At 35.6% G+C, this 19,623-nt stretch overlaps 1 protein-coding gene across 15 annotated transcripts in view; it reads left to right on the top strand.

Moving 5' to 3' along the window:
- The window catches only part of KIAA1328, a 370,349-nt gene that overhangs the window by 222,839 nt on the left and 127,887 nt on the right, over positions 1 to 19,623 (top strand). For all 15 annotated transcript variants that reach the window (XM_082416095.1, XM_082416088.1, XM_082416094.1 and 12 more), the window contains one exon: positions 29 to 702. In XM_082416095.1, coding sequence (XP_082272221.1) covers positions 29 to 702 — 674 coding nt within the window. The remainder of the gene's footprint in view (positions 1 to 28; positions 703 to 19,623) is intronic.

The following is a 19,623-nucleotide window of genomic DNA, read 5'->3' as shown; positions in this document are numbered from 1 at the left end:
TGACAACTGATCTTGCGGTTCCTTTTAGGTATCCAATAGGAAGAGCACTCTCTGGTCTTCATCTGTGGAACTGGATGGTTCCTACTTGAGTGCAGCCATACCACAAAGCCACACTCAAACCAAGCAAAGGCCTAAGTCTGCAAATCAGGACTCAGCTTCAGAATTCCTTGCGGAATTTAGGAATAATTCTTTGAAACCAGCAGCCCTTCATTATCCCAAAGAGGATGTGGACAAGGTGCCATCAGAGACCAGAACATGTAATTATGGATCCCCAGGGAAAAAACTAGTAGATGCAGTCATTACAGAGAAAGTTCCACCAGAGGAACTGAAGATGAAGGAATGCCAACACCTTAAGGCTACTCCATCTAGTCAGTGCTGTGGTCATAGACTTTCTGAAAATGCGGATCATGTTCGTGAGAGCCATCCGACAAGCATGGTCCCTCAGTATTCCAAGACACATTTGGAATCATGCAGGTATTGTGGGCTTTCCTGGGCATCTCTGATGCATGGCCAAGGGGCACTGCAGCCTAGTGAAACTGATGTCAAAAAGCAGCTCTCAGAAGATAGAAGGCAGCAACTCATGCTTCAGAAAATGGAGCTGGAAATTGAAAAGGAACGCCTCCAGCATCTACTGGCCCAGCAGGAGACAAAACTACTCCTAAAACAGCAGCAGCTGCAGCAGTCTCGACTGGACTATAACTGGTGAGTCCTCCCTGTTCTTTCAGCAGCGTCTGTAGCTTGGAGAACCCAGTATCTGTAGCTTGGAGAGCACAGTATCTGTAGCTTGGAGAACACAGCATCTGTAGCTTGGAGAACATAGCATCTGTAGCTTGGAGAACACAGTATCTGTAGCTTGGAGAACACAGTATCTGTAGCTTGGAGAACACAGCATCTGTAGCTTGGAGAACACAGTATCTGTAGCTTGGAGAACACAGCATCTGTAGCTTGGAGAACACAGTATCTGTAGCTTGGAGAACACAGTATCTGTAGCTTGGAGAGCACAGTATCTGTAGCTTGGAGAACACAGAATCTGTAGCTTGGAGAACACAGTATCTGTAGCTTGGAGAACACAGTATCTGTAGCTTGGAGAACACAGTATCTGTAGCTTGGAGAACAAAGTATCTATAGCTTGGAGAACACAGTATAAAATGGCAGCTGTGTTACTGTAACAGATGTGTAGGAACAGAAGTTCCTCGGGACCTTGGTTTGCTCAAGATGCACACCAGCTATGACTTCCAAGTAAATTGCACTGTCTTTCGGGGAAGACTTGAAAGATTACCTTGTCTTCCAAAATGTTAGCTTAGAATATCTACTTCTCAGCAGTCCAGTCTAATTTTTGCTGGATTCGAAAGACAGTATTTTTAAATATTACCATTACACAAAATCCTTTGCTGTTTGATGTCATTGTAGAGAATATTACCATTAAGTAAAAGCTTGAGAGTTCAGGATGTGAAGTCAGACCGAAGTGTGGCTGGCTGTCATCATTCCATGCAACAAATGATGGGAACCTTCTAAATTCAGTCTTTTCTGGTCATGAAGCATAGCCTGTTCAATAACCAGTTCTTATACACTTACCCACATTTAAACTGTTCTTCCTCTGACAATTTTTCCCTAAGGACAATGTTTCAAAAGCTAAAGTCCTGTTTTATATCATGTAGTGTTCAGCATAGTTTTACATGCAGAGTCATAAAGTTTGTTACCTTAGTTTAAAAATAGTAATAAATCAGACACAATTGTATTTTAAACACAAGAAAATATGGCCTTTATGTCTTTTTTAAAAAGTAAGTTTCAAGTTTTCATAGGGAATTGTGTGTGTGTGTGTGTGTGTGTGTGTGTGTGTGTGTGCGTGTCTTTCCCTGCCGTTTCCTCCTTGGTCAAATATACCATTTCCCCTTTGTATGCAGTCTTAGACACATAGATCCTATACAGACAGACTTAATACTAGTGTTATTTTGTTTTACTTCTTGGAGTTAATTTTCTTTCATTTTCAGATCTTGCCTAACATTTTTTAAATTCTAATTTCTTTGAAAGTTCCATCTTGACATTTTTCCTTCAGTGTAATACTGACTCTTCTAGGAAGCAAAAGTGGTCTTCCTCTTTCTCTTTCTTCATGATCAGACAGTTTTATTCTTCATTGTTGAAACCTGGAGGCTTTTAAAGGAAGTAAAAATGAAGCCTTTTGTAACATGATTGTAACTAAAGGCTGAAATGTTGCTTCAATTTTATGACCCCAATCTCTAATCCTCCAGTTAATGTGTAGTCTCTCCTGAGAACTTCATTCAACAAACATTTATCGAATGCCTATGTTATGTGAGGAATGGTTCTAGGTACTTGGGATAGGTAAAAGAATTTTCAAGTGCGGTCTTTGAAGAGGTCACAGTCTAGCAGGGGAGAATGGATAATTTTAGATTAGGCATCATGTTCATTTGAACAGCATTTTATGTTCAAGTAGTGCTGCATAATGATAATAAAGTCTTTCTTGTTCTCTTGCTCACCCTAGCTTAGATGAAAGAGCTATGAAACACAGATTTTGAACAAGTTTTGTGTGTATATAAATTGTAAACGTTTATGCATATTTATAGAGATTTTAAAAAACTTTTTATTTTGAAATAATTATATTTAGATTGATAGAAGTTGCAAAAATAGTATGGAGAGGTTCCATGTACCCTTCACCCAGCTTCTCCCAATGACTACATCTTATACAACTGTAATATATTATCAAAACTAGTAAATTAACATTGGTACAGTGTGTATGTGTATTTCTATGCCATTTTATCACATGTGTGGATTTGTGTAACCACCACCACAATCAAAATACAGGACTATTTCAGCAGCACCAAGATTTCCTTTGTACTCTTCTGTTAGAGTCATTCTCTGCCCCCCCCATCCCTAACCCCTGGAGACTCCTAATCTGTTGTCTATTTCTATAATTTTGTTATTTTGAAAATGTTATATAAATGGAATTATACAGTATGTGAAATTTTGATATTGGCTTTTCTCATTCAGCATAATGTTCTTGACATCCATCTAGGTTGTTGCATATACTGTACCTTTTGATTTCTGAGTACTATTCCACGATATGGATATACCATGATTTGTTTAACCATTTATCTGTTAAAGGACAATTGGTTGTTTTCAGTTTTTTTCTGCTACAAATAGAGCCACTATGTATTCTAATACAAGTTTTTGTGTGGCCTAAGGTTTTTGTTTCTACAAATGAAAACTAGGAGTAAGATTGCTAAATCTTATGATAAGATCATACTTAGCTTATACCACGTTTAGTTTAAAATACTTTTCTACCAGTAACTTATGAAAGATCATTTCTCCACATCCTTGCCAGCATTTGATAGTGTCACAGGTTTTTATTTGACATGTTATAATCTGTGTGTAGTGATATTTCATTGTCATCTTAGTTTGCATTTTCCTAATGGCTAGTGATATTGAATATCTTTTCATTTGCTAGTTTGCCCTCCTTCCATCCTTTTGGGTAAATTGTCCCTTTAATATCTCTTGCCATATTCCAACTGGATTGTTTGAATTGTTTTCCTGTTGAGTTTTGAGAGTTCCTTATATATTCAAAGGATATAAGTCCTTTGTCAGATAGGTAGATTGCAAGTATTTTCTCCTGGTCTGTAGCCTGTCTTTTCAGTCTCAAAAAGGATCTTTCACAAAGCAAAAGTTTTCAATTTTGATAAAGTTTGATTTTTTATTTTTATTGTAGATTATATAAAGTTCTCATGATGACTGTTGAATTTTGTCAAATACCTTTTATGTGTTAATTGATGTGATTGTGTGATTTTTCTTTCTTAGCCTGCCAATATGGTGGGTTGCATTGACTGTTTTTTTTAATATTGACCTAGCGTTGTATCCCTGGAATAAATCTCCTTGGTCATAGTGTATAATACTTTTTATATACTACAAATTTCTATTTACTAATATTTTGTTAAGGATATTTACATCAATATGTATGAGGGATATTGGTCTGTAGTTTTCTTTTTTTATACTGTCTTTGGTTTTGGTATCATGATAATATGGGTCTCATTTATTTATTTCATTCATTTCTTTATTATTTCCTTATTTCTGCTTGCTTTGGATTTATCTTGTTCTTTTTTTCTGTCTTAAGGTGGGAGCTTAGATTATTGATTTGATACTTTTCTTCTTTTTTACTGGAAGCATTTAGTGCCATAAATTTCCCTTTCAGCACTGTTTGTTAGTCTCACATATTTTGGTACGTTGGTATGTTCACTGAACACAGTGTCCTCTAGGTTCATGCATTCTGTTGCAAATGGCAGGATTTCCTTCTTTTTTCTGGCTGAATAATATTTATAAATAAATATATAAAGAATATATAAAGAACTTATATAATTCAATAGCAAATAAACAAACAATCCAATTAAAAAATGAGCAGGGGATGTGAATAGACATTTTCCCAAAGAAGGCATACAGATGGCTAACAGGTACATGAAAAGATGCTCAGTATCACTAATCATCAGGGAAATGCAAATCAAAACTACAATGAGATATCACCTCATACCTGTTAGAATGGCTATTATCAAAAAGACAAGAAACAACAGTTGTTGGTGAGGATATGGAGAAATGGGAATCCCTATATATTCTTGGTGAGAATGTAAAGTGGTACAGTCATTATGGAAAACAGTATGGAAGATCCTCAAAAATTTAAAAATAGAACTACCATATGATCTAGCAACTGGGTATTTATCTTAAGGAAATGAAATTTGTATCTTAAAGAGATGTCTGCACTTCCATGTTCATTGCTGCATTAATCACAATAGCCAAGATATGGAAACAACCTAAGTGTCTATTGACAGATGAATGGATAAAGAAGATGTGAGATACACACACACACACACACACACACACAAACATACACACACATATTTATTGTGTGACAACTATTACTCAATATTTATCAATAAGCCTGTTATTGGATAATATAAGGTTTTACTATTATACAATAAATTATGCTTTGAGGAACATTTCTGTACATACATTTTTAACTTTACCTATTTCCTAGGAATAGATTCCTGTAAGCAGAATTACTAGCTTAAAGTACATATAAATCCTTTCAAAATTCTTGATTCACATTGCCAAATTGCTTTTCATAAAAAGTTAAATCAGTTTACACCCCAAAAATCAATGTTTGAGAATGCTGTTTTCATGAAATATAAAGAATTTTTGGCCAGTATTTTTTCAAATATATTTTTTCCCTATTCTCTTTATCCTCTCCTTTTGGAACTCTGTTTACATGTATATTAGAGCTTTAGTTTTTGTCCCACAGGTCCCTGGCTCTGCTAATTTTTTAAAATCTATTTTTCTTTATTCTTCATATAGAATAATTTCTATTGATCTATCCTCAGATTCATCAACTCTCTTCTGTTATTTCTAATCTGCTGTTAAGCCCATACAAAGATTTTTTTTAATTTCAGATATTGGCTTTTTTTGTTTTTAGAATTTCCATTTGGATCTTTGTTATAATTTCTATTTCTCTGTTAAAATTTTCTATTTTATTCATTACAGGTGTGTTTTTTCCTTTAAATCCCTTGTCTGCTAATTCTAACACCTGGTTCATCTTGGGGTTTGTCTCCAGTAATTGACTTTCCTTTTGAGTGTTGGTCACGTTCTTCTTTTTCTTTGTGTGTTTAGTAATTTTGGATTGTTTCCTGATCATTGTGAGTAACTCTAGAATTCAGTTATATAGGTATATCTCATTTTATTATGCTTCACTTTATCATGCTTCAAAAATAATTGTGGTTTTTACAAATTGAAGGCTTGTGGCAACCTTGTGTCGAGCAAGTCTATTGGCACCATTTTTCCAACAGCATTTGCTCACTTTGTATCTCCGTGCTACATTTTCCTAATCCTTACAATATTTCTAACATTATTATTATTGTTGTTACAATCATTATTATTATATTTGTTATAGTGATCAGTGATCTTTGATTTTACTGTTGCAAAAAGATTATGACTTGCTGAAAGCTCAGATGATGGTTAGCATCTTTTAGCAATAAAGTATTTTTTAATTAAGGTTTTTTTTTTAGACATAATGCTATTGCACATTTAATAGACTACAATATAGTGTAAACATAACTTTTATATGCACTGGGAAACCAAACAATTTGTGTGACTCCTTTTATCGCAATATTCACTTCATTGTGGTGGTCTGGAACCAAAACTACAGCGTCTTCAAGGTATGCCTGTATTTCTCTGAACAATGTTAATTTTCTGTGTGCTAGTGGGCAGTTAAGTTAACTGAACTCAGATTCCAAGCTCTATCTTCCTGGAGTAAGTGGCAGTGATAATCACTATTGAGTTATTTTAACTTTAATTAGGTTGCTTGAGTCTGCCCTGTTGTTCATGTATAGTTCAGGGGTCAGCCCAAACTGGCAGGGTTGTTGTACAGAATTTGAGGCTTTCCTCTTTCTCTCTCTCCACTCCAAGATTTTTCCCTTTTTAGCTACTTTGGTCAGCCTAGACTCTATCCTCTGGTTCTTTAAGCCTACTTTCAGCTAAAAGCCATTAAAAAAAAATTGGGAACTCTTCCAGTGCCACTGTTTTCTTTTAAGTGCTAATCCTCTTACAGTTTCTGCTTGCTTTGGGCCACTTTTCAGTGTGTTCAAGTTATTTTTTTCCTCCCAGAGTTTATAGTTGTTACATGTAGGAGATTTGATTCTATAGGAACTACTCAGCCATTATCAGGAGCAGAACCCAAGAATTCTTATTTTAGCACAATTCTGCCATAATTAATTTTTTAAATTGTGGTAAAATACACATAACATAAAATTTACCATCTCAACCGTTTTTTAGTATACTATTCAATAATAGTAAACATATTTACAGTGTTGTGAAACCAATGTCCAGAACTCTTTTATCCTACAAAACTGAAACTCTGTGCCCATTAATAACTACTCTTCATTTCCTCTTACCTCCAGCCCCTGGCAACCACCATTTTATTTTGTCTCTATACTTTGATATTCTAGATACCTCATATAACTGGAATCATACAGTATTTGTCTTTTTAATAAATAAAACTAATTTATTTTTATTGAAGTATAGTTGATTTACAATGTTATGTTAGTTTCAGGTGTACAGCAAAGTGATTCAGATATATATATATATATATATATATATATATATATATATATATATATATATATATTCTTTTAAAGATTCTTTTCCCATGTAGATTATTACAAGATATTGAGTATAGTCCCTGTGCTATACAGTAGGTCCTTGTTGTTTATCTATTTTATATATAGTACTATGTATATGTTACTCCCAAATTCCTAATTTATCCATCCCTATCACCTTTCCCCTTTGATAATCATAAGTTTCTATTCTATGTCTGTTAGTCTATTTCTGTTTTGTAAATAAGTTCATTTGTATCATTTTTTAGATTCCACATACAAGTGATAGCATAGGACATTTGTATTTCTCTGTCTGACTTACTTCACTCAGAATGATAATCTCCAGGTCCATTCACATTGCTGTAAATAAAAAGAATTTTATTCTTTTTTATGGCTAAGTAATATTCCATTATATACATATATGTATATATGTATGTGTGTGTGTGTGTGTGTGTGTATATATATATATATATATATATATATATATATATATATACACACACACATACATACACACACCACATTTTCTTTATCCATTCATCTGTCGATGGGCATTTAGGTTGCTTCCATGTCTTGGCTATTGTAAATAGTGCTGCAATGAATATTGGAGTACACGTATCTTTTCTTTCTTTCATTCTTTCTTTTTTTTCTGTTAATATTATTTTTATTTTATTTCTTAAATTTTTATTGGAGTCTAGTTGATTTACAATGTTGTGTTAGTTTCAGGTGTACAGCAAAGTGAATCAGTTATACATATATATATATATCCAGTCTTTTTTAAGCTCTTTCCCCATATAGGCCATTACAGACTATTGAGTAGAGTTCCCTGCACTATACAGCAGGTCCTTATTAGTTATCTATTTTATATATAGTAATCTAGTATAAATCTGATTTATAGTATATGTCAGTCCCAGTCTCCCAATTTATCCCTTCCCCTAACCACTGCTAACCATAAGTTTGTTTTCTACATCTGTCACTCTATTTCTCTTTTGTAGATAAGTTGATTTGTACCCTTTTTTCTAGATTCCACATATAAGCGATATCCTATGATATTTGTCTTTCTCTGTCTGACTTACTTCACTCAGTATGACAGTCTCTAGGTTCATCCACATCTCTACAAATGACCCAGTTTCGTTTCCTTTTGTGGCTGAGTAATATTCCACTGTATATATGTACCACATCTTCTTTATCCATTCGTCTGTCGATGGGCATTTAGGTTGCTGCCATGACCTGGCTATTGTAAATAGTGCTGCAAAGAACATTCAGGTGCATGTGTCTTTTTGAATTCTGGTTTTCTCTGGGTATATATGCCCAGTAGTGGGTCATATGGTAATCCTATTTTAGGTTTTTAAGAAACCTCCATACTGTTCTCCATAGTGGCTGTATCAATTTACATTCCTACCAACAGTGCAAGAGGTTTCCCTTTTCTCCACACCCTCTCCAGCATTTGTTGTTTGTAGATTTTCTGATGATGCCTATTCTAACCGGTGTGAGGTGATACCTCATTGTAGTTTTGATTTGCATTTCTCTAATAATTAGTGATGTTGAGCATCTTTTCATGTGCCTCTTAGCCATCTGTATGTCTTCTTTGGAGAAATGTCTATTTAGGTCTGCTGCCCATTTTTTGACTGGGTTGTTTGTTTTTTTAATGTTGAACTGCATGAGCTGTTTATATATTTTGGAGATTAATCCCTTGTCCATTGATTGATTTTCAGATATTTCCTCCCATTCTGAGCATTGTCTTTTCATCTTGTTTATAGTTTCCTTTGCTGTGAAAAAGCTTTTAAGTTTCATTAGGTGCCATTCATTTATTTTTGTTTTTATTTCCATTACCCTAGGAGGTGGGTCACAAAAGATCTTGCTGTGACTTATGTCAAAGAGTGTTCTTCCTATGTTTCCCTCTAAGAGTTTTATAGTGTCCAGTCTTACACTTATGCCTTTAATCCATTTTCAGTTTATTTTTGTGCATGGTGTTAGGAAGTGTTCTAATTTCATTCTTTTACATGTAACTGCCCAGTTTTCCCAGCACCACTTATTGAAGTGACTGTCTTTTCTCCATTGTATATCCTTGCCTCCTTTGTCATAGATTAGTTGACTATAGGTGTGTGGGTTTGTCTCTGGGCTTTCTATGCTGTTCCATTGATCTATATTCCTGTTTTTGTGCCAGTACCATATTGTCTTGATTACTGAAGTTAGGGAGTCTGATTCCTCCAGCTCTGTTTTTTTTACCTCAAGATTGCTTTGGCTATTCAGGGTCTTTTGTGTCTCCATACAAATTTTAAGATTTTTTTGTTCTAGTTCTGTAAAAAATGCCATTGGTAATTTGATAGGGATTGCATTGAATCTGTAGATTGCTTTGGGTAGTGTAGTCATTTTCACAATATTGATTCTTCCAATCCAAGAACGTGGTATATCTCTCCATCTGTTTGTGTCATCTTTGATTTCTTTCATCAGTGTCTTCTCGTTTTCTGAGTACAGGTATTTTACCTTCTTAGTTAGGTTAATTCCTAGGTATTTTATTCTTTTTGTTGCAGTGGTGAATGGGATTGTTTCCTTAATTTCTCTTTCTGATCTTTCGTTGTTAGTGTACAGGAATGCAAGAGATTTTGTATCCTGCAACTTTACCAAATTCATTGATTAGCTCTAGTAGTTTTCTGGTGGCCTCTTTAGGATTATCTATGTATGGTATCATGTCATCTGAAAACAGTGACAGTTTTACTTCTTGTTTTTCAATTTGTATTCCTTTTATTTCTTTTCTTCTCTGATAACCATGGCTAGGACTTCCAAAACTATGTTGAGTAATAGTGACAAGAGTGGACATCTTTGTCTTGTTCCTGATCTTAGAGGAAAGTCTTTCAGTTTTCACCATTGAGAATGATGTTTGCTGTGGGTTTGTCATATGTTGAGGTAGTTTCCCTCTGTGCCCACTTTCTGGAGATTTTTTATCATAAATCAGTGTTCAATTGTGTCAAAAGTTTTTTCTGCATCTATTGAGATGATTATATGGTTTTTATTCTTCAGTTTGTTAATATGGTATATCATATTGATTGATTTGCATGTATTGAAGAATTCTTGCATCCCTGGGATAAATCCCACTTGATCATGGTGTATGATCCTTTTAATGTGTTGTTGGATTCTGTTTGCTAGTATTTTGCTGAGGATTTTTGCATCTATATTCATCAGTGATATTGGTCTATAGTTTTCTTTTTCTGTAGTAACTTTGTCTGGTTTTGGTATCAGGGTGATGGTGGCCTGGTAGAATGAGTTTGGGAGTGTTCATCCCTCTGCAATTTTTTGGAAGAGTTTGAGAAGGATGGATGTTAGCTCTTCTCTAAATGTTTGATAGAATTCACCTGTGAAGCCATCTGGTCCTGGACTTTTGTTTGTTGGGAGATTTTTAATCACAGTCTCAATTTCATTACTTGTGATTGGTCTGTTCATATTTTCTATTTCTCCCTGGTTCAGCCTTGCAAGGTTATACCTTTCTAAGAATTTGTCCATTTCTTCCAGGTTGTCCATTTTATTGGCATAGAGTTGCTTGTAGTAGTCTCTTAGGAAGCTTTGTATTTCTGCAGTGTCCATTGTAACTTCTCCTTTCTCATTTCTAATTTTATTGATTTGAGTCCTCTCCCTCTTTTTCTTGATGAGTCTGGCTAATGGTGTATCAATTTTGTTTATCTTCTCAAAGAACCAGCTTTTAGTTTTATTAATCTTTGCTATTATTTTCTTTGTTTCTATTTCATTTATTTCTGCTCTGATCTTTATGATTTCTTTCCTTCTACTAACTTTGGGTTTTGTTTGTTCTTCTTTCTCTAGTTCCTTTAGGTGTAAGATTAGATTGTTTATTTGAGATTTTTCTTGTTTCTTGAGGTAGGATTGTATTGCTATAAACTTCCCTCTTAGAACTACTTTTACTGCATCCCATAGGTTTTGGATCGTCATGTTTTCATTGTCATTTGTCTCTAGGTATTTTTTGATTTCCTCTTTGATTTCTTCAGTGATCTCTTGGTTATTGTTTAGCCTCCATGTGTTTGTGTTTTTCATGTTTTTTTCCACGTAATTTATTTCTAATCTCATAGCATTGTGGTCAGAAAAGACGCTTGATATGGTTTTATTTTTCTTAAATTTACCAAGGCTTGATTTATGACCCAAGATGTGATCTATCCTGGAGAATGTTCCATGTGCACTTGAGAAGAAAGTGTAATCTGCTGTTTTCAGATGGAATGTCCTATAAATATCAATTAAATCTCTCTGGTCTATTGTGTCATTTAAAGCTTGTGTTTCCTTATTATTAATTTTATGTCTGGATGATCTGTCCACTGGTGTAAGTGAGGTGTTAAAGTCCCCCACTATTATTGTGTTACTGTCGATTTCCTCTTTTAGAGCTGTTAGCAGTTGCCTTATTGGGGTGCTCCTATGTTGGGTGCATATATATTTATAATTGTTATACCTTCTTCTTGGATTGACCCATTGATCATTATGTAGTGTCCTTCCTTGTCTCTTGTAACTTTCTTTATTTTAAAGTCTATTTTATCTAATATGAGTATTGCTGCTCCAGCTTTCTTTTGATTTCCATTTGCATGGAATATCTTTTTCCATCCCCTCACTGTCAGTCTGTATGTGTCCCTAGGTCTGAAGTGGGTCTCTTGTAGATAGCATATATGTGGGTCTTGTTTTTGTATCCATTCAGGCAGCCTGTGTCTTTTGGTTGGAGCATTTAATCCATTCACGTTTAAGGTAATTATTGATACGTATGTTCCTGTGAACATTATCTTAACTGTTTTTGGTTTATTTTTGTAGGCCCTTTTCTTCTCTTGTGTTTCCCACTTAGAGAAGTTCCTTTAGCATTTGTCGTAAAGCTGGTTTGGTGGTGCTGAATTCTCTTAACTTTTGCTTGTCTGTATAGCTCTTGATTTCTCCATTGAATCTGAATGAGATCCTTCCTGGGTAGAGTAATCTTGATTGTAGGTTATTCCCTTTCATCACTTTAAATGTATTGTGGCACTCCCTTCTAGCTTGTAGAGTTTCTGCTGAAAAAATCAGCTATTAACCTTATGGGAGTTCCCTTGTATGTTATTTGTCATTTTTCCCTTGTTGCTTTTAATAATTTTTCTTTGTCTTTAATTTTTTTCAGTTTGATTACTGTGTGTCTTGCCGTGTTTCTCCTTGGGTTTATCCTGTATGAGACTCTCTGCGTTTCCTGGACTTGGGTGGCTATTTCCTTTCCCATGTTAGGGAAGTTTTCAACTGTAATCTCTTCAAATATTTTCTCAGGTCCTTTCTCTCTCTCTTCTCCTTCTGGGACCTCTATAATGCGAATGTTGGTGCATTTAATGTTGTCCCAGAGGCCTCTTAAGGTGTCTTCATTTCTTTCCATTCTTTTTTCTTTATTCTCTTCTGCAGCAGTGAATTCCACCATTCTGTCTTCCGGGTCACTTATCCGTTCTTCTGCCTCAGTTATTCTGCTATTGATTCCTTCTAGTGTATTTTTCATTTCAGTTATTGTATTGTTCATCCGTGTTTGTTTGCTCTTTTATTCTTCTAGCTGTTTGTTCTTTAATTCTTCTAGATCTTTGTTAAACATTTCTTTCATCTTCTCGATCTTTTCCTCCATTCCTTTTCCGAGGTCCTGGATCGTCTTCCCTATCATTATTCTGAATTCTTTTTCTAGACAGTTGCCTATCTCCACTTCATTTAGTTGTTTTTCTGGGGTTTTATCTTGTTCCTTCATCTGGTACATAGCCCTCTGCCTTTTCATCTTGTCTATCTTTCTGTGAATGTGGTTTTCGTTCCACAGGCTGCAGGATTGTAGTTCTTGCTACTGCTGTCTGCCCTCTGGTGGATGAGGCTATCTAAGAGGCTTGTGCAATCTTCCGGATGGGAGGGACTAGTGGTGGGTAGAGCTGACTGTTTCTCTGGTGGGCAGAGCTCAGTAAAACTTTAATCCGCTTGTCTGGTGATGGGTGGGTCTGAGTTCCCTCCCTGTTGGTTGTTTGAGCTTAGGGAACCCAGCACTGCAGGCTACAGGCTCTTTGGTGGGGCTAATGTTGGACTCCGGGAGGGCTCATGCCAACGAGTAGTTCCCGGAACTTCTGCTGCCAGTGTCCTTGTCCCGGCAGTGAGCCACAGCCACCCCCCACCTCTGTAGGCAACCCTCCAACACTAGCAGCTAGGTCTGGTTCAGTCTCCTATGGCATGACTGCTCCTTCCCCTGGGTCCTGATTGGCGCACTACTTTGTGTGTGCCCTCCAAGAGTGGAGTCTCTGTTTCCCCGGTCCTGTTGAAGTCCTGCAATCAAATCCCTCTAGCCTTCAAAGTCTGATTCTCTGGGAATTCCCCCTTCCGTTGCCGGAGCCCCAGGTTGGGAAGCCTGACGTGGGGCTCAGAACCTTCACTCCAGTGGGTGGGCTTCTGTGGTATAATTGTTCTCCAGTTTGTGAGTCACCCACCCAGCAGTTATGGGATTTGATTTTATTGTGATTGTGCCCCTCCTACCTTTGTCTTTGGATGTGGAGTATCTCTTTTGGTGAGTTCCAGTGTCTTCCTGTCGATGATTGTTCAGCAGTTAGTTGTGATTCCGGTGCTCTCACAAGAGGGAGTTCTTAATCTTTTTTATGTGACCCATTTTCCACGGACACTATAAGAATCTTATCTTTCTCTGCATTGTTGTAAAAACTATTGCCGACGTGCATCAGTTGGGCCTTTTTTCATTCATTACGCTATTAGCCAGATGTTGAATCTCTTGGAATCTCTCATTTTCTTATTTTTTCTCTTATCTTTCTTATCTGTCTTTTTTTCCTACTTTCTAGAAGACTTCCTGAACTTTATTTTTTTAACCCTTCTGTTAAATTTTTTACTGCTATAATTTCCAAGAAAATTTTATTCTGTAAATTAAAAAATATGAGAACCCATGCTTATTGCAATATTTTTTCTTATCTCTGAGGGTATTAATAACAGTTTTTAAAGTTTCTATTTTTTTACAGTCATTGTCTATTTTCACCAAGTTCAAGTTTCCTTTTTCCACAAATGTCTGATGATCTACTTATATTTGCAAACAAAATGGTGAAAAGCTATTGAAAATTCTCAGTATATATAAGCAGGGCTTGTCAACTGATAGACTTCACTGTGGGGTGATTATGTAGGGACCCTGGGACTCCCCTCCTGTTAGTATTGGTGGGTCTTTTCTGTTAGGTGATCAATTTTCCTAGGCATAAACCTTCTGTCTGGTTGGGAAGAGAGAATGGGAGCATTATATAAGCTTGGCTGCTAATGTGGGGAGCTCAGTGGAGGAAGAGGAATGAGACCCATTGCTCATTATGTAGGCTTTTACTTAATACCCCTTTTAACTCTATGGTATTTCTGCCCTCAACTGTATTTTAGGCCCCTAAGACCAGAGTCAGTCTGATTCAACCACTCTAGGGAAATAAGCCTCCAATCTTACAAGATGGAAAGAGATAGTTGACTGGCTCTGGAGATAGAGGAGGGTATCTTGGATTTTTACTGCTATACATACTTCCAGCCAGCCATACTTTCATTCCCATGTGCAGCCCTACTTGGTTCCTTCAATCTCTGAGCCTGTCAGGAGTTCTCTGGCATGTTTCAGCTTAACACCCTCCTCCATTTCAGCCAGCCAATATTTCAGTTTTGATTTTTTGGGTTGGTTAATTGAGTTTGAACTTATATGTCTTATTTCCAGGCTTTTTAAATTTTGCAACATCTCTTGTTTATTGTTCTTTCCTCTTTATTTTTCTGCAACCACATTGTTTTATGTTTTTTTTTTTTATCCTTTTACAATTATTTGAGAGGTGTCATAAAAGAATAGTGGTTTGTTTTCAATCAACCATGTAAATTGGCTCTCCACTGTTGATTTGTATAATTAAGCAATATTTGGGAGTTTAATAGGCACAAAAATGGAATCTTATTGTAATTTGCAATTATTCAATATTCAGTTAAGCTGAATATTTTTCTATATATTTATTAACCCTTTATGTTTCTTTGTAGAATTTTTATTTCCTGACTATATCCACATTTTCTATGTATGGGTATTATATTCCTTCTTTAGTTGATGTGTAAGAACTTTTTATTATATATGTTTTTAACTTAAAATAATTTCTTACTTAGTGCTACTCATAGTTACCTATATCTTCATATATTTACTTGCTTGCTTATGGTAGGAAAAATATATAAAATGCTGGTAAGCCAAAAGAAAATAAAACATACCCATAATATCATCTAGAGGTAATCTTAGGTTGTAACTTCTAGGTCTTATTTTTTTATGAACATGTGATATATGTTTATATTATATATCTTGTCTTATAATTCACCTTATTTTTAATTAAACTTTTTCTAAATTTTAAAAGAAAAACACTTGTAAAAAGTAAGACATTCAAAGACACATTAAGAAAAGATCAGTCATCTTTCATTCACTATCCTGTTCCCTATCCTGTTTTGGTGGAATTAGTGTTAGCACCCTGATGTTTATCTTTCTATACTTTTTTTATGCTTATATGTATATAAACATGTACATACATTTGAGATCAAACTGAACACATTACTTGTTAATCTTTTTTTATTCCACTTAATGGTGCTTTAATGGTCATTTGTCAGGTTCTTAGATGTAGAACTGTGGTAAGCAGAATAATTGTCCCTCAGAGACATAGATGTTCTAATCCCTGGAACTTCTGAATATGTTACCTTATGTGGGTAAGGGACTTTGCAGTTATGATCAAGGGAACAGACCTTGAGAGAGGGAGATTATCCTGGGTTATCTGTATGGGCTCAGTCTAATCACATGAGTTCTGAAAAATGAAGAACCTTCCCTTGCTGTGTCAGAGAGATAAGACAAAGGAGGAGGAGAGATTTGAAGCATGAGAATGCCTCAACCTGCCTTTTCTGGCTCTGAAGATGGAGGAAGGATGTATGACCCGCCAAGGGATATAAGTAGCTTCTAGAAGTTTGGAACAGTCCTCATCTGCTGGCCTGCAAGGAAATGGGAATCTCAGTCCTCAAACTGCAAGGAACGGAATTCTGCCAACAGCCTGAATGAGCAAGGAAACAGATCCTCCCCTACAGCCTCCAGAAAGGAACATAGCCCCGCCGACACCTCAGTGTTCACCCAGTGAGACCTGTGTCAGACTTCTGACCTACAGAACTATAGGATAATAAATTTGTGTTGTTTAAGTCGCTAAATTTGTGGTAGTTTGTTATACTGGCAATACAAAGTTAATACAAATACTAACTTATTTCCTATAAATGGATAATCATTCCTGGTTTCTATAGAAACATGAAATAATATACACTGTAAGTATTTCAGCACTTCTATTGTCAGACATTGATATTGTTTCAAGTTCTTTACCACTGCACAGAATGCTATAATAAGCATGACTGTACTTACATTCTTGTGTTCTGGTACTTTTATTTTTTTAGGATAAATTTCCAAAAATGAAATTGCTAGGTCAAAGGCTATTTTTACATAAGGCTATTTTATGTAATTTACAATTATAATAATCCATGCTAACTTTCTTTTCCAAAAGGTTATAGCAATTCATACTCACACTTGCAATTTATGAAAGTTTTCATCACTGTTAGTCAGGTAGATGTATTAAATGCTTTAGAAACTAGTGCTCCAATCTAAGAGATGGACATGCTTTAAACTTTAGTGCATCTGGGCATGCATGTCCTACATTCAAATAATTATGACAAAAATAAGGTAAGACTATGCACTGCTTCCAAAAAAAATCTTCCCTAATATGCCTTCGATAAGATCATAGATCTTTTAAAATCTTAATATATAGTATAAGGGTTTGAAGAAACTCTGGCAACTGTTTCCGAAGTCTGACGGTCATTGGGAAGCCAAGAATTGTCACTCAGCAGTCCTTAAGTTATTTAATCTAATGTGAGATTAAAAGAAGTATAGACAATGAGTTCATTTGTCTTCTTGATTCATTTGTCTATGGAAATGATAGCCAAACCCAAGAAAGAGGTAGAGATGAGTCCAGGGAGAATAGTGTACAGACTTGAGCAGGCTTTGTAGAATTATTTAAATGAAAATGTCTGCTGACTTTAAAAAATGTAATCAAGAATTGTTACGGGAAATGACCTTTTTTCTACCTTGCAGGCTCTTTGATTTTGCCAGTAGAACTCCCTAGATAAAATTTAATTTTAAGCTGAATTTTCTTTATTTGGAAATTTAAATTATCTCAGTATTAAAAATACTCTGTGTATTTAAAATATTAAATTACTCAAGTGAGGCATTAAGAATTTGGAACTAAAATAAATGAGATAATGAGGAAGTGAAAAACATATTTTTTATAATTAACAGCTCATTTTGAGTTAATTATATACAATTACCAAAATCTAATTGCAATTTATTTTCTATTATCTGTGGGAAGAATCACAGTCAAGGGAGCTTACATTGCTGCTTTCCTGCATTAATGCTATAGAATGAGAATAAATAATATGTGAGGCCTTAATGACAAATATGAGCAAATAGTAGAGCACAGCTGAGCCAAACCATTGGAAGGTAACTATCACATGAAATATGGTAATGACTTTAAAAGTCACGAGCAATTCTGATTGCTTATAGGTTCTCTGGTTTGTTTTTTAGTTTGCTTGATGTTTGTCAGCTATGCAAAGATGACCCTTATAAACTAACATTAGTTTTGTAAATCTGCAGATTTCTAAAAATATGACCATTTTTGTATTTTCATATAATAATGAGCAATTCAACAAAAAGTTTATTAAACACCTATTATTTTTTAAAATCTGACTTGCTAGATACTGTAGGAAATGCAAGAAGCCCCTAACAGTAGAGTAAGGCAAATATACAAATATTTATCATCTATAAAGAACAGAAGAGCTATGAAAGAAATACAAAGCAATTAAGAAAAAGGTTTTTCGAAGAGGTAATATTTAAGATAAGTCCTAAAATATAGGGTAGAATTTTGATAGGCTATGGGATATATATAGGTGTGTGTGTGTGTGTGTGTGTGTTTCTGATGGGAGAAGACATGGAAACAGTCTGAGTAAAGGAAGGAAATCACACAATGAGGCACAGCAGTAAGTATGCTTTAGTATGACCAGAAGAGTTAGGGAAAATGAAACCAAAGATTACATTAGTAAATTAGATTAGATTATGAAAGGGTTTAACTCTCAGGCCAAAGATTATGGACCTGTGTGACTGGAATAATAAAAAACTAAGGGGGCTTTCCTGGTGGCGCAGTGGTTGAGAGTCTGACTGCCAATGCAGGGAACATGGGTTCGAGTCCTGGTCTGGGAAGATCCCACATGCCATGGAGCAGCTAGGCCCGTGAGCCACAAGTACTGAGCCTGTGCATCTGGAGCCTGTGCTCCGCAACAAGAGAGGCCGCGATAGTGAGAGGCCCGCGCACCGCGATGAAGAGTGGCCCCCGCTTGCCACAACTAGAGAAAGCCCTCGCACAGAAACGAAGACCCAACACAGCCAAAAATAAATAAATAAATAAGTAAATTAAAAAAAAAAAAAAAACTAAGAAAAAAGAACTGATTTTGTGATGAAGATGATTAAGTTGATTTTAAAGACTATTGGAATAAGAATCAAGAATTCCAGGTTCTAGTCTTTCTAATAATTAGCCATGTGGTTTTAAAAATAATGCTATGTGCCTCAGTCTTCTTGCCTTGTAAATGAGAGTTAAACTGGATTTTACTAAGAGTTTCTTCCATCTCCAACAGTTCATGATTATTAAACAGGTTGGATTTCCAGCAAAGCTATCTTTGCCTGGGGGAGGAGGAAGGGCAGGAGGAGGGGAGGATATAAGTAGAAGTTTGGATCTAAATTTCCTAAGAGAAATTGAATTTAAAGATTTAAATTTGGGAGTCATCTGCATTGATGTTGCACCTGTGAGAAAAGATGCTAATTTCTGAGAAAAAGTTTAGAGAAATGTAAACAGAACCTTATAAAATGCCTACATGTGGGAATCTGAAAGACAAAGAGTGACAACGTGAAAAGTTGACAAAGAAGCAGCCTGGGGCAGTGTCATGGAAACAAAGGAGAAAAGGCAGAAATGGTACTTTGGAAAGAAATTTGGTTGAGGGAGTATAATTTTAAGGATAGGAATGACCTAAACATTTTTATAATCTTGGGGAAGTGGCTAGTTAAGGAAGAGATTACAGAAATTCTGTAATTAATGGAGTGTAGTCCTAGAAAAGGTAGGGGGATCAATTCAAATCACTTGTCACTTTCTCAATTATTTGTGCTGGCTTCTCTTTCTCTGCTTGTACCTGGACCCATACCTTCTTTCTTCTTTCTACACATTCTCCCTATGTGACCTTATGTAGGCCCTTGACTTTAAATATCATCCATATGCTGATAATTCCCAAATTTGTCTCTACAGGCCTGACCTTTCCTCAAGGCATTAAACCCACAGATCTTGTCCACACAACTTCCACTAGACTGTCTCACAGATAGACATCTCACAGATCACAAACCTAAAACAAATCT

This window comes from Balaenoptera physalus, assembly GCF_965194825.1.
Source record: "Balaenoptera physalus genome assembly, chromosome: 12".
Classification (NCBI taxonomy): domain Eukaryota; kingdom Metazoa; phylum Chordata; class Mammalia; order Artiodactyla; family Balaenopteridae; genus Balaenoptera; species Balaenoptera physalus.
This window is presented reverse-complemented; position numbering and strand designations above follow the sequence as displayed.